The sequence below is a fragment of the Myxocyprinus asiaticus genome, chromosome 34 (assembly GCF_019703515.2).
Source record: "Myxocyprinus asiaticus isolate MX2 ecotype Aquarium Trade chromosome 34, UBuf_Myxa_2, whole genome shotgun sequence".
Taxonomy (NCBI): Eukaryota; Metazoa; Chordata; class Actinopteri; order Cypriniformes; family Catostomidae; genus Myxocyprinus; species Myxocyprinus asiaticus.
In genome coordinates, this window is record NC_059377.1 from 36,167,720 (window position 1) to 36,180,977 (window position 13,258).

General features: G+C 35.6%; 1 protein-coding gene across 1 annotated transcript; it reads right to left on the reverse strand.

Moving 5' to 3' along the window:
* Window positions 1-76: 76 nt before the first annotated feature.
* On the reverse strand, window positions 77-12,780 carry LOC127425631 (aquaporin-3-like). The gene is made up of 7 exons (XM_051671821.1): window positions 12,598-12,780; window positions 6,724-6,832; window positions 5,993-6,119; window positions 4,469-4,606; window positions 3,976-4,094; window positions 3,086-3,303; window positions 77-866 (listed from the first exon to the last, which is right to left on the reverse strand). Exons 2-7 carry the CDS (start codon window positions 6,808-6,810, stop codon window positions 638-640), a joined length of 918 nt encoding a protein of 305 aa, XP_051527781.1. The 5' UTR covers window positions 6,811-6,832; window positions 12,598-12,780; the 3' UTR covers window positions 77-637.
* Window positions 12,781-13,258: the final 478 nt, after the last annotated feature.

The following is a 13,258-nucleotide window of genomic DNA, read 5'->3' on the forward strand; positions in this document are numbered from 1 at the left end:
AAATGGGCAGTTCATGCTGGAAAACCCTCCAGTGTGGCTGAACTAAAGCAGTTCTGCAAAGAATATTGGGCCAAAATTCTATCACAGCATTATGCCAGTTATCGGAAGCGTTTGTTTGCAGTTGTTGCTGCTAAAGGTGGCACAACCAGCTATTAAGTTTAAGAGGCAGTTGGTTTTTCACATGGGTGATATAGGTGTTGGATAACTTTTTTGCATCAATAAATAAATATATATATTATATATTTGAAATCTGTATATTGTGTTTAGTCAGGTTGCCTTTGTTTTATGTTATATCTTGTTTGAAGATCTAAAACAATTTAGTATGAAAAATACACAAAAACAGAAGAAATCAGAAAGGGGGCAAATACATTTTTCACATCACTGTATATTTATAAAAAAAAACTACAAAACATCACAAACAAATATTAAAGACCTTAATGTCTCCTGGTTCATACAGCAACAATCATTTTCAAAAATTCTATGTATTAAATATGTTTCTGATTCAGAAACAAGATCATTATTACAATTAACTTTTAACATTATAAATAGTAACAACTCAGGTAGCAACATGAATTTGTCAGGATTTTCATTCTAGTTTAACAGTGAGGTGACGAGAGCTTTTCTGTCCCGTTCCTCCTCACATTGTACAGATGTTCCCATCCTTGCAGTTTTCTTTAATGGTTTCAGTGTTCGGCTGCACACCCTCCAACTCCAGAGATTGCTGGATTCTTGTTGTCAGGCTCTCCGAATCAGTGGTTTCTGAGTTTGAATGTTGTACTCCGATGAGCAGCTCGTAAAGTAATGAGCCAAGGAGAGCTCCAGCACATGTTGCAACCAGAGGTATCCACCACCATCCATGTCCGGCCCTGAAAACAACAATAAAAAACTTGTTTTTAGTATCTACAGTATATGTGGATCTGGACTACAGTAAAGTCTCTATGCTGAAAAAATATATGTTTTCCTAGTTTTATACACTGCCTGGCCAAAAAGAAAGTCGCCGTTTGGATTTAAAAATGCAAACACTTAAGAGCCTATGATTGGATCATTATTGCATTGATTAACTGATGCAGTGTGTAGCTTCTCATTTCTTAACCAACCATATCGGAAGACGTATCCTGTGGTCGTGGAAAAGATGTTACTGTGTTTCAGAAGGGGTAAAAATTCTAAAATAAAAATTCTGCGTCAAGCAAAGAAAACAATTAAGGAGATCAATGAAATCACTAAATTTGGGTTAAGAACTGTCCAATGCATTATTAAAACCTAGAAGGATAGTGGTGAACCGTCAACTTCAGCGAAGAAATATGGTCGGAAAAAAAATCTTAAATGATCATGATTGGAGATCACTAAAGCACTTGAAGTCACAAAAATCGACAGTAGAACTCACGGCTATGTTTAATAGTGAAAGTAAGAGCATTTCCACACGTACAATGCTACGAGAACTTACAGGATTGGGACTAAACAGCTGTGTGGCCACAAGAAAGCCACTAGTTAGTGAGGCTAATCGGAAAAAACTACTTCAATTTGCTAGGGAGCATAAAGATTGGACTGTGGAAAAAGGTCATGTGGTCTGATGAGTCCAGATTTACTCTATTCCAAAGTGATGGGCGCGTCAGGGTAAGAAGGGAAGCGCATGAAGCGATGCACCCATCACACATAGTGCCCACTGTACAAGCCTCTGGAGGCAGTGTGATGATCTGGCGTTGCTTTATTTGGTCAGGTCTAGGCTCAGCAATGTTATGTGGAAATAAAATTAAGTCAGCTGACTTCCCGAATGTACTGAATGACCAGGTTATCCCATCAATGGATTGTTTTCTTCCCTGACAGCATGGAAATATTCCAGGACAACAATGCCAAGATTCATTGAACTCAAATTGTGAAAGAGTGGTTCAGGGAGCATGAGGAATCATTTTCACACATGAATTGGCCACCACAGTGTCCTGACCTTAACCAGTGGCGTAGCCAAGGGTGGGCCATGGTGGGCCTGGGACCACCCAAATTAGACCAAGGCCCACACAGAATATTAGAGATTCTTTTTTTACTTTAAATATATATTTATAAAATAGTTTAAAAATGCATAAATTCTGCTTTCTGAAAGTGTGAAAGAACTGTTTGAATGTGCTGAATTTTTTTTTTGGCATAAATCTGGCCCATCCATTTTTATTGAGGCCCACCCAAAAGTAATTTCCTGGCTACGCCCTTGACCTTAACCCCACTGAAAGTCTTTGGGATGTACTGGAGAAGACTTTACGGATGGATTCAACACTCTCATCATCAATACTAGATCTCGGCCAAACATTAATGCAACTCTGGATGAAAATAAATGTTGTGATGTTGCATTAGGTTGTTGAAACTATGCCACGACAAATGTGCCGTAATCAAAGATAAAGGTGGTCCAACAAAATATTAGAGTATGCAACTTTATTTTGGCCAGGCAGTGTATAATATATGATATTATGAGGAACTATTAACTTAGCTGTTTCAGTTTAACAGAAATACTCAACAGAAATCTGTTAAATTGTAAATATATTAAATAGACCTATATATAAGACAAAGTGCAATTCTGTACCACAGCTGGAAAAATAGATCAGAGCTTTTAATCCAAGACAAAAGAATGCCTCTTTTTTGCATTATTGTTTAGTTTTTTATCACTATTTCATGTTACTCAGATAATGAGAAGTCCTGTTGTTGTCTACATTGAATGCTAATCTTTTAGTCTGCATATTGTATAATGTTGTGCAAATGCAGGCAGTTCACTTTACTTAGTTTGCTTTCATTAAAGTGATAATTTGCACTCCCCCTAATATGAAAATAAATAGCTTGTCCAACAGGGGTCCAGCTATTTTTTAATTTATTTAATAATTTTTAGAGGATAAAACAACCTAAAAATATTAACCCATTATGAGATAAAATTAAGATGGCATGCCTGTAAAACTAAAACCAGCATTTGGGATGAATAAACAACCCATTGTGCTGGGTTACATAAAAATAAAAACTACTTGCTGGGTTAGAATAGCTCAATGTATGTTCAGTGTAGCGAGACAAATTTAATGTACATTAATAGAGTGCATGTTTGATTGTCACTGACCTAAAAACCTCGTCACCCCAGCCAGCAATATAACAGAAAAGTCTCGGCCCAAAGTCTCGTGCTGGGTTGATGGCATATCCACTATTAGATCCCATTGAGATGCCAATCACCATGACAACTGCTCCTACCAGGACAGGCTCCAGACCAGGAGGTGCTGGGGTGTTATGGCGATCACCCAGTGCAAGAACACACACAAGTAGGGCAGCTGTGCCAATTATCTGTGGTAAAAACTCAGTACATTAAATCAGTTCTGAGTTGACAATCCCAGCATTTACACTAAGTCTGGATAAACAATTGGCATCTTCATTGGTTACGTATTTAGACTGTTTGGAGGCAAATCACATGGAGTTTTGTGTTTTCTTACAACCTGCTGCTGGCATCAAGTTTTTTGGCTGTTTTTAGACTGGTTGCTAGAGTGTTGCTAGGGTGATCTGGCTTATTGATGTGGATGGATGAATGGATGGATGGATGGATGTCATCCCAGATGTGTGACTTTCTTCTACTGAACACATACAAATAATTTTAGAAGAATATCTCAGGACTGTAGGTCTGTAAAAAAATGCTTTAATATTGATCTGTTTCTCACCCACACCTATCATATCACTTCTGAAGATATGGATTTAACCACTGGAATCTTGTGGATTACTTTTATGCTGCCTTTATGTGCTTTTTGGACCTTCAAAGTTCTGGCCACCATTCACTTGCACTGTATGGACCTACAGAGCTGAGATATTCTTCTAAAATTCTTTGTTTGTGTTCAGCTGAAGAAAGAAACTTATATACATCTGAGGTCGCATGAGGTTGAGTAAATGGGAGAATTTTCATTTTTGGGTGAACTATCCCTTTAAGAAAAGTCTGATTGTTTCAAACAGTAGATTTCCAGTACTGACCTGGTCCACCACTCCACCCCATAGACTCAGGTAGTCTGCTGGGTAGGTTGCAAAGATACCAGCTGTGGCAGTGGCACCACTTACTGTCAGATGCCCTTCACTGAAATGCATTATGGCATCTGTGAACACATATATGAATAGTAAAGCAAGGCAATGCAAGTTTATTTATTTAGAGTATTGCAAACACAGTGGTAAGTGCTTTACGATCACAAACAAAGAGAAAGAAAAGAGCAAAATAAATAAATAAAGACATGCCAAAGTCCATTTAAAGTAATTTAAGAAAAAAAAAAAATAATAATATATATATATATACTGTAAATAAAAGCTTAATTTAAAAATGAATTAAAACTAATAAAAAAGCAAAGAAAAAACACTTAAACATGGTAGTAAATCATCATCATATGGATGTACTTGTCTCTTTTAATGTGTTATTTAATATACAACATAAGATAGATCAAGTTATTCTTTAGACAAGTTTCAGATTCTTACTCACCATAATACTGAAGAGCAACAGTCCCTGCAGCCAGAAATGCTCCTAAGAGCTGTGAACACACATAAAATGGAAGCCGTGTCCAGGAAAACCTGCCCAGAAAACACAGGCTGAGGGAAACCGCAGGATTCAGGTGAGCTCCTTAAACATGTGGGAGATACATGAAATGCACAGGTGAACACAAACATATGTATAAAAGAAATACAATCATAACTATTTTATAATCGTAACAACAAATACTTCTATTGTAATATTTGGGAGATTGATGTCTTAAAATAGGCCTACATACAGTATATACTACATGGGAAAAATTATGTGGACATCCAAACACCTCGCCCATATATGCTTGTTGCATTTAATTTCAAAATCACTGGCATTAATAGGGAGATTGGCCTCCCTAACAGCTTCCACTCTTCTGTAAATGCTTTCCACCAGATGGAACATGGATGTGGGGATCTTCTCGCATTCAGACACAAGGGCACCAGTGAGGTCAGACACTGATGTTGGACGATGAGGCCTGGTTCACAGTCAGAGTTCCGATTCACTCCAAAGGTGTTCAGTGGGGTTCAGGTCTGGGCTTTCTCTAGGCTGATAAATATTTTCCACACCAGACAATTTCATTATGGACCTTGCTTTGTGCACAGGGGCATTGTCATACTTAAATAGAAAAGGTCTCTCCCCAAACTGTTGCAAGCATAAATCTAGAATGTCATTGCATACCACTGCATAAAAGGAATAGTTCACCCAAAAATGAAAATTCTCTCATTTACTCACCCTCATGCCATCCAAGATGTGTATGACTTTCTTTCTTCAGCTGAACACAAACAAAGATTTTTAGAAGAATATTTCAGCTCTGTAGGTACATAAAATGCAAGTAAATAGGTCCCAATATTTTGAAGGTCCCAAAAGCATATAAAGGCAGGATAAAAGTAATCCACACAACTTCAGTGATTAAATCTATGTCTTCAGAAGAGATATGATAGGTGTGAGTGAAAAACAGGTCAATATTTAAGTCCTTTTTTACTATCAATCTCCACTTTCACTTTCACATTCTTCTTTTGTTTTTGGCAATTCACATTCTTTGTGCATATCACCACCTTATGACAGGGAGGAGAATTTATAGTAAAAAAGGACTTACATATTGATCTGTTTCTCACACACACCTATCATATCGCTTCTAAAGACATGGATTAAACCACTGGAGTTGTATGGATTACTTTTATGCTGCCTTTATGTGCTTTTTCTACCTTCAAAGTTCTGGCCACCATTCACTTGCACTGTATGGACCTACAGAACTGAGATATTCTTCTAAAAATCTTCGTTTGTGTTCTGCAGAAGAAAGTCATACACATCTGGGATGGCATGGAGGTGAGTAAATGATGAGAGAATATTTATTTTTTGGGTGAACTATCTCTTTAAAATTTGTCTTCACTGGAATTGCTGGAAGAGTCAAACGTGTTAATTAGAAGAGAGTGTCCATATACATTTGGCCCTGTAGTGTACCAAAACTTCAGTAGATTTTTATACCTGATACCCCTTTTGCCACATAGATCCCAAATGTGGTGGCAAGCGCAAATCCGAGGTTGATTGACAGGTAGTCGCCTTTACTGTTTTGAGAGGTTGTCACCTGGGCAACTGAGCCACAGCCAAAGAGCTACAGAGACAAAGAAAAATGAGAAAATTATCTCAGTTTATACTCTGTGTGGTGTGAAAGTGGACACAGCCATGATGCAAGTGTAACACATGAACAGTATGATTTGAAGTTGTGCATCTAAAAGACTCAATAAGTGCCTGAGAAAATGCTTATGTGTAGCTTAATATGTGTTTGACAGCCAATTGCTTCTCATGAAATTTCAGTATAAAAGTAATGAATTCTGTTCTATATTTGTTGCATTCTCTTTAATGTATGAAAAATAAAACATAAAAATATAGCAGAATATGCTTGATTGAAATATTTTCTAATTGCCTTGAAAATGTTTTGAAAATTTGACACTAGCATCTGGCAATTTTGTAGATTCATTTGGAATAGATATACTGTACATGCCAGGTCACTAAAGATATGTAATAATGTTTGGCAAAACATCCATGCATTTAAGGGTTAAGAGAATACAAGAAAGCCTTCTTTGGAGACCTCAGTTAATATTCCCTCACTATAGTCTCAGCCTCAGATGGCTACACAAGACTAATATTCTACTGATGACAAATAACCCTATGTTTACATGACATATATAGACAGTTATAAAAAAGTATTGACTTACTATCAAAACATAGACTCCAAAAAATTCAGCCAGACACTCTCTGACCAAGCTGCTCTTGATTCGGCATTTCCTCAGCAGACGATCCATAATTTCAGCTCTTCGGTCTTTTCTGTAAGTTTACAATGCAGGTAAATGTAATGACTCAGGTTCCACAGAGTAGGTCTATAAAAACCTATAAAGATCCCAATCCACACGAAATCTCTTACTACAGAACGCAATGTAATTATCTCACCACACAGGTAAACTCTATCTGTAACCGTTGCTGTTAAATTGTGTTATAGGCAGATTTGTGTGTCTGGGGTAGGAATTACTTAACTACATATAACACATTGCCCTTTTGTGTAATAAAACAATTACAAGTTTATTGTTAACTTTTATCTGTGATGCACTGCAGGCCAATGCAGATATCAAGCACAGGTGGTTTATCCAATAAAATCTGAGATGTTTTACTTTATATTTGAAAACAGAAATAGATAGCTTAATGGAGCATATAAGCTTAAATAAAAATGTACATAAGTTTTCTGCTGAGTTGTTAGTGTTAAGAAAAAAATGATATGTTAACAATTAAATCCATAAGGTAATGCAGAAACTGACATATGACAAATAGTTTTTTGATATACTCATTTATATACTGTAATGATTAATGAATGGAGTGTATATGGGCTAACAAATTACATTTTCATGAAATAAGTAATCTGGAAGTAATCCAAATGTAATCAGATTAGATTACATAAGAGTAATTTAAAAGATTATGTAACGATTGCAATTTTAGTTGTGTAATTTGTACCCGATTACATTTCAGAAGTAAACTACCCAAAATTGCACACATTCTGTTTAAATGTAACTTTTTAAAAATGTAGTTGTCTAGAGCTTTAGTCTTAGCTACGGTGTTTTGGACAATGTGTCTACTTATCACATAATCATTAGATAACTTAAAATGTCCCATTCTGATAAGTGTCACTAAATAAAGATCAAATTGATTAAAAAGCCAATAATTATAGGTGTGACAACGCAATAAGCAATGCTGTGCTTGCATACAATATTCACTATACATTATATACACTATACTGTATGGGTACTACATTGTTTTCTATTGGAAAAAGCAAAATTAATGAGGATTTTTCTCATTTTATGTTGGTAATTAAACTGAACCAATTGTTTACAAATCTAAATAGACAAATGTTCATTGTGTATACTATAATATTTCTTGCATAATTCATCATGTTTAAAAGACTATTGCAAAATTAACTGCTGATGATTTTTTTTTTTCTGTAACATGTCTGGGGTGAATATCACTATTAGTGGTCGACCGATATGTATATACAGCAAAAGTTAATGATAGCAAAAGATAGTTATGAAATTACTTGAACAACTATCAAAATGTGTAAAACAAATTCAGATTTTACACAATATTTACTAAACACAAAAATGTGCATTATACATTGACAGGGCTGTTAATATACTTCGGACTAAACACACCAAGTGAGTAGTTTTATTGACCAATACTGAAAATGTCAAAATGAGTAAATATTGATAAAGAAATTACCATAAATTTAACGGTAAATGAATGTAAATGCGCTACAGAAAAATATGTAAATTGGTAAATGGGTATGGTAAACATACCTTAACATATATGATTAAAATTATATTTTAAAAATTATATTTAACAAAACATGTAATTTTATTGTAAAATATTGTACAAATTTATTTTTTTGGATGTGAAAAGTATGAATTTACCATATAATTAGTGGTAAAAATGTGTATAATAATTAACAAGAGAATGCACGTATGTTTTACAGTAAAATATTATTCAAATTACAGTCAAAACAATAATAGAGCGTTCCAGGAAGTCTGTGCATGACCCAAAATATGTCATTATATTAAATAAGAATAGTTATATTTCTTCTTATTTTTAATATCAGTTATGTACATTGTGGTGTTTGGTGATATATTTTATTTAGTTTAATTTTTATTGCATTATTTTAGTGTCACTTGTGTTTCCTTGATGGTGTTTTATGTTTGTGTAACATTGTGCAGTCTCTCTATATGTGTATTAACTATTGCTCCTGGAAAAGCAATGAAATTTAAGTCATCATGTGGCCTTTTGTAGTTACTATTGTTTTTAACAATACATTTTAAAGTAAAAAGCAGACTTTTATACTGTAGTTCCAGAAGGTTAGTATATTAATTTAATTTAATAATATACAGTAAACGGTAGTGAAACCGTAAAATATACAGGCATCAAAATTACATCCCGTAAAGCTTGAAACCAATTTTTTTACGGTACATTTCTGGCAACAACAGCTGCTGGTATTTTACAGTACATTTAACAGATTTTTTTTTATTTATGTTGTATAAGCTGCATATGAGTGCACTGTTCCTGATGGTTACACTAGAGAATTCTTCAGACTGTCAGTCTCACTCCACAACTGATCTGAAAAAATCTTTGAATAATCCACATTATTATAAATTAAGTACAAATGGTAAGTATTTAAGATATGATAGTAATGAATTCATAATATGTGCATTTTGTTAAAGATTACTCAGTTCAGTGTGATGGAAATTTGTCAATTACAATGAGTAATTGTTGCAGTGGAAACTGCAGGAGGCGAGTACAGAAAGGTACCAAGATGTGGCAAAACTTGGTCAGGCTGACAAGAATTTTGGTTCAAAAGACCATTCAAAAGGTCAACAAACTTTAGCACACCCAAGACTCGATCAACAAAAGAAATTAGAAGTCTAAGACTTTTCAAATCATAATAGATAGTTTTGAAGAGGTAAATTCAGTTTTGCACTCACCGTAAGGATGCAGCTACCCAGGACTTTACCAAGACACTCTGGAATCTAGAGCGGTGTTCCCAACCTTGTTCCTGGAAAGACCCTGCATCAGTACACAGTCTGGATGTCTCCCTTATCTGACACACCCATTTCAGGTCTCGGAGCACTCTGCTAACAAGCTGATGAGTTGAATCTGGTGTGTTTTATTAAGGAGACATTCAAAATGTGTGCTGTTGGAGGGGCCTTTAGGAACAGGGTAACAAAACACTGCTCTGAGGATGGCTAACCTTTTCAAGCTCTGGATTAATAATCTACTGCCACTTATCAATACCATCATTTTCAAGAGCCCCAAACCCAAATTGTACTCATTCTTTTCCATCACAGTTTTATTTGCTAAGTCATTATTTCTTAAAATTTCTTTGAAGAGGAGTTTCAACAAATATGTTTATCACAGAACCCATTGTTCTTGCCAAAACCAAGTCACAACTCTTTCTGAATGTTACAGTCGGTGTGCTAGTCATGCTTAATCTGTGTTCAGTTTCTACTTTGTTTAACAAAAAAGGCGGCAGATCACACTGTTTTTTCTTTATTTCTCTCTGAGAGTGAAAACACCTTTAAAAATATAATTTATACATATATTCCACTCTCATGGACAATTCATTTGTGGAGTCATTCCATAAGCATTGACTATATTTTCATTTTCAATGGCCCTTAAACATACTCAAACAATGGCCATCAGTGTTAATAGCTTAACTAGCTGATTTATTAGGGTTTTAATGGTAATGGTAAACAAATCGTTTCCATACCACTCCAGGCATTCACAAATTCATCCGCTGCACCAGTTTCTGTACATAACATAATGCTGGATTAATAGATACTTTTGCCAAATATATTGGACCTATATACACACTAAAAATGTCAAATCAAAATGAAGTTGTTTTATGTGTAGCTTGCAGGGAGTGGGTGTGTTGGGATGGAAAAATATTTGTGTCCAGAGCTTTTTAGCCCTGAAAGCCTCCAAAGAACTTTGAAAACAATGAGAAATCATCTTGAAAGTCAGTAGGGGGTCTTGAACTACCTGGAGGATGCAGAAAATTAAACATTCAAAATAAACAAAGCGATAAATACTTATAAATGTATATATATATATATATATATATATATATATATATATATATATATATATATATATATATATATATATATATATATATATGTAGGCCTCATTTAGTCTTTTTTTTTTTTACATATAAATGAGAAATCCCTGGCTATAGTTTCAACACTAAAATGTACACCAGCAGATTCAAAAGTCTTAGACATTAAGCCAAAGATAATATTGTACATAGGATTATACAATAGCCAAGTAAATCATAACTAAGACAGCAGTTTTATCAGGTATTGTCCTCTAGTGTTATATTAGAAAAATGTATTACATTTCAGGCATTCACAATTCACCAATGCTGATCATCTGCCTTTAATTTAGTCTGACAGACTCACTCAGCAATGCGGCATTCACTGGTGCGTAATTAAAGGCTATAAACATTTCTATTAATAATATGAAACCATATTTCGAATATTTTTTTTTTTTTCAAAACACTTGTTTGTCCTCATGGCAATGGGATTATTTAGTTGTTGTAGCCTATATTTCTGATAACATGAGCCAGTTTTCATGTGTGAAATTGCACAGGTCACTAAAACATGAAAACATGCCAACCTGATATCATGTTATCATGGACACGTCGCGATTTTCTTCCACATATTTTGGGATTTTTTTACGTATGTGACGTCATACACTGCCTGGCCAAAAAAAATAAAAAAATTGCATACTCTAATATTTTGTTGGACCGCCTTTCTTTGTGGCACTGTTTCGACAACCTTATGCAGCGTTACAACATTTATTTCCATCCAGAATTTCATACATTTTTGGCCGTGATCTTGTATTAATGATGGAAGAGTCGAATCCATCCGTAAAGTCTTCTCCAGCACATCCCTAAGACTTTCAATGGGATTAAGGTCAGGACACTGTGGTGGCCAATTCATGTGTGAAAATGATTCCTCATGCTCCCTGAACCACTCTTTCACAATTTGAGCTCACTGAATCTTGGCATTGTTGTCCTGGAATATGCCCGTGCCATCAGGGAAGAAAACATCCACTGATGCCACATAACGTTGCTGAGTCTAGATCTGACCAACTGAAGCAACCCCAGATCATCACACTGCCTCCAGAGGCTTGTACAGTGGGCACTATGCATGACAGGTGCATCACTTCAAGCGCTTCCCTTCTTACCCTGATGTACCCATAGCTTTGGAATACGGTAAATCTGGACTCATCAGACCACATGACCTTTTTCCATTGCTCCACAGTCCAATCTTTATGCTCCCTAGCAAATTGAAGTCGTTTTTTCCGATTAGCCACAATAACAAGTGGCTTTCTTGTGGCCACACAGCTGTTTAGTCCCAATCCTGTAAGTTCTCGTTGCATTGTGTGTGTGGAAATGCTCTTACTTTCTCTATTAAACATAGCCGAGAGTTCTACTGTTGATTTTTTACGATATGACTTCAAGCGTTTTTAATGATCTCCAATCACGATCATTCAAGATTTTTTTTCTGACCACATTTCTTCCATGAAGCTGGCGGTTCACCGCTGTCCTTCTGGGTTTTAATAATGCATTGGACAGTTCTTAACCCAATTTTTGTTGTTTTCTTTGCTTGACGCAGGCCAATAATTTGCCCCTTCTGAAACACAGTAACATTTTCCACGACCACAGGATACGTCTTCCAATATGGTTGTTTAAGAAATAAGCTACACACTGCATCAGTTAGGGTTAAAAGAAATGTTGGCAGCTGAAACATTAATCACTGCAATAATGATCCAATCATAGGCTCTTTCGTATCTGCTTATTTAAAATCAAAACGGTGACTTTTTTTTGGCCAGGCAGTGTACATTCCAGTTCTAAAAAATCCTTTATGCATTCTAGATAAACTTGTGAAGGTAAGTTTTCCACTGAGGTAGAATATTTGTACAAATGAACAGAGGCAGAGCTACGGCCAATTAAGCTGGAAAGTATTCAAGCTATTACTATTATCATCACATACCTGGCATGAGAGGACCAGTTTGATCTTGTGGCCTATCCTGGGCACCTGGACTGCTGAGACAGTCACTGTTGTCTCTTCATTATCTTCACTGTCTCGGACTGTTCGCCTTCTACAGTCTACACATATGCAATCTCTATCATTGTACTTAAAGACAAGCAGTCCACCTTTGAAATAAAATATGTGGCTTATTTAGAGCCTTGCTGTACAATATCATAATAACACCACACCTATAATAAGATAGAAATACTTTTTGACTTTGTTTTTTGTGATTGTGTTATGGAGGTCAAATTTAGGCAGGATCACTCACCCCACCTGGTCTCACCACCTTGGTGACGCTAACAGACTTAAAAAATGACCTCGTCTTTGGCTGTGAAGGTGTGGGAGTCAAGATCTGATCCAGTCCACCTGATGACACCTGTGAATCTAGATCTAAGGCCAAGACCCAGAGACAAAAAGGTAAACCCAAGATTAAACTATAGGAGTAGCAATAACAGCATATCTAGGGATGCACCGATCCCACATTTTATTTCCAGATATGACTGCAATACCGAAGCTCAGGGTGTTAGCCAGTACCCAATACCAATCTGATATCAGTGTTCTTTCTTGATCAGTTTAGAATATCAATGTCACACTAGCTTATAATAATAGTAATGCATATTAG

Bases quoted from the DNA above. Each gene is read 5' to 3' on its own strand.
- LOC127425631 (XM_051671821.1), bottom strand. From the start codon at position 6,810: ATGGATCGTCTGCTGAGGAAATGCCGAATCAAGAGCAGCTTGGTCAGA. The intron at 6,120-6,723 runs GTAAGTCAATAC...TTGTCTCTGTAG, and splicing joins TTGGAGTCTATGTTTTGATA to CTCTTTGGCTGTGGCTCAGT. The intron at 4,607-5,992 runs GTATAAAAATCT...CACATGTTTAAG, and splicing joins TGTGGCAAAAGGGGTATCAG to GAGCTCACCTGAATCCTGCG.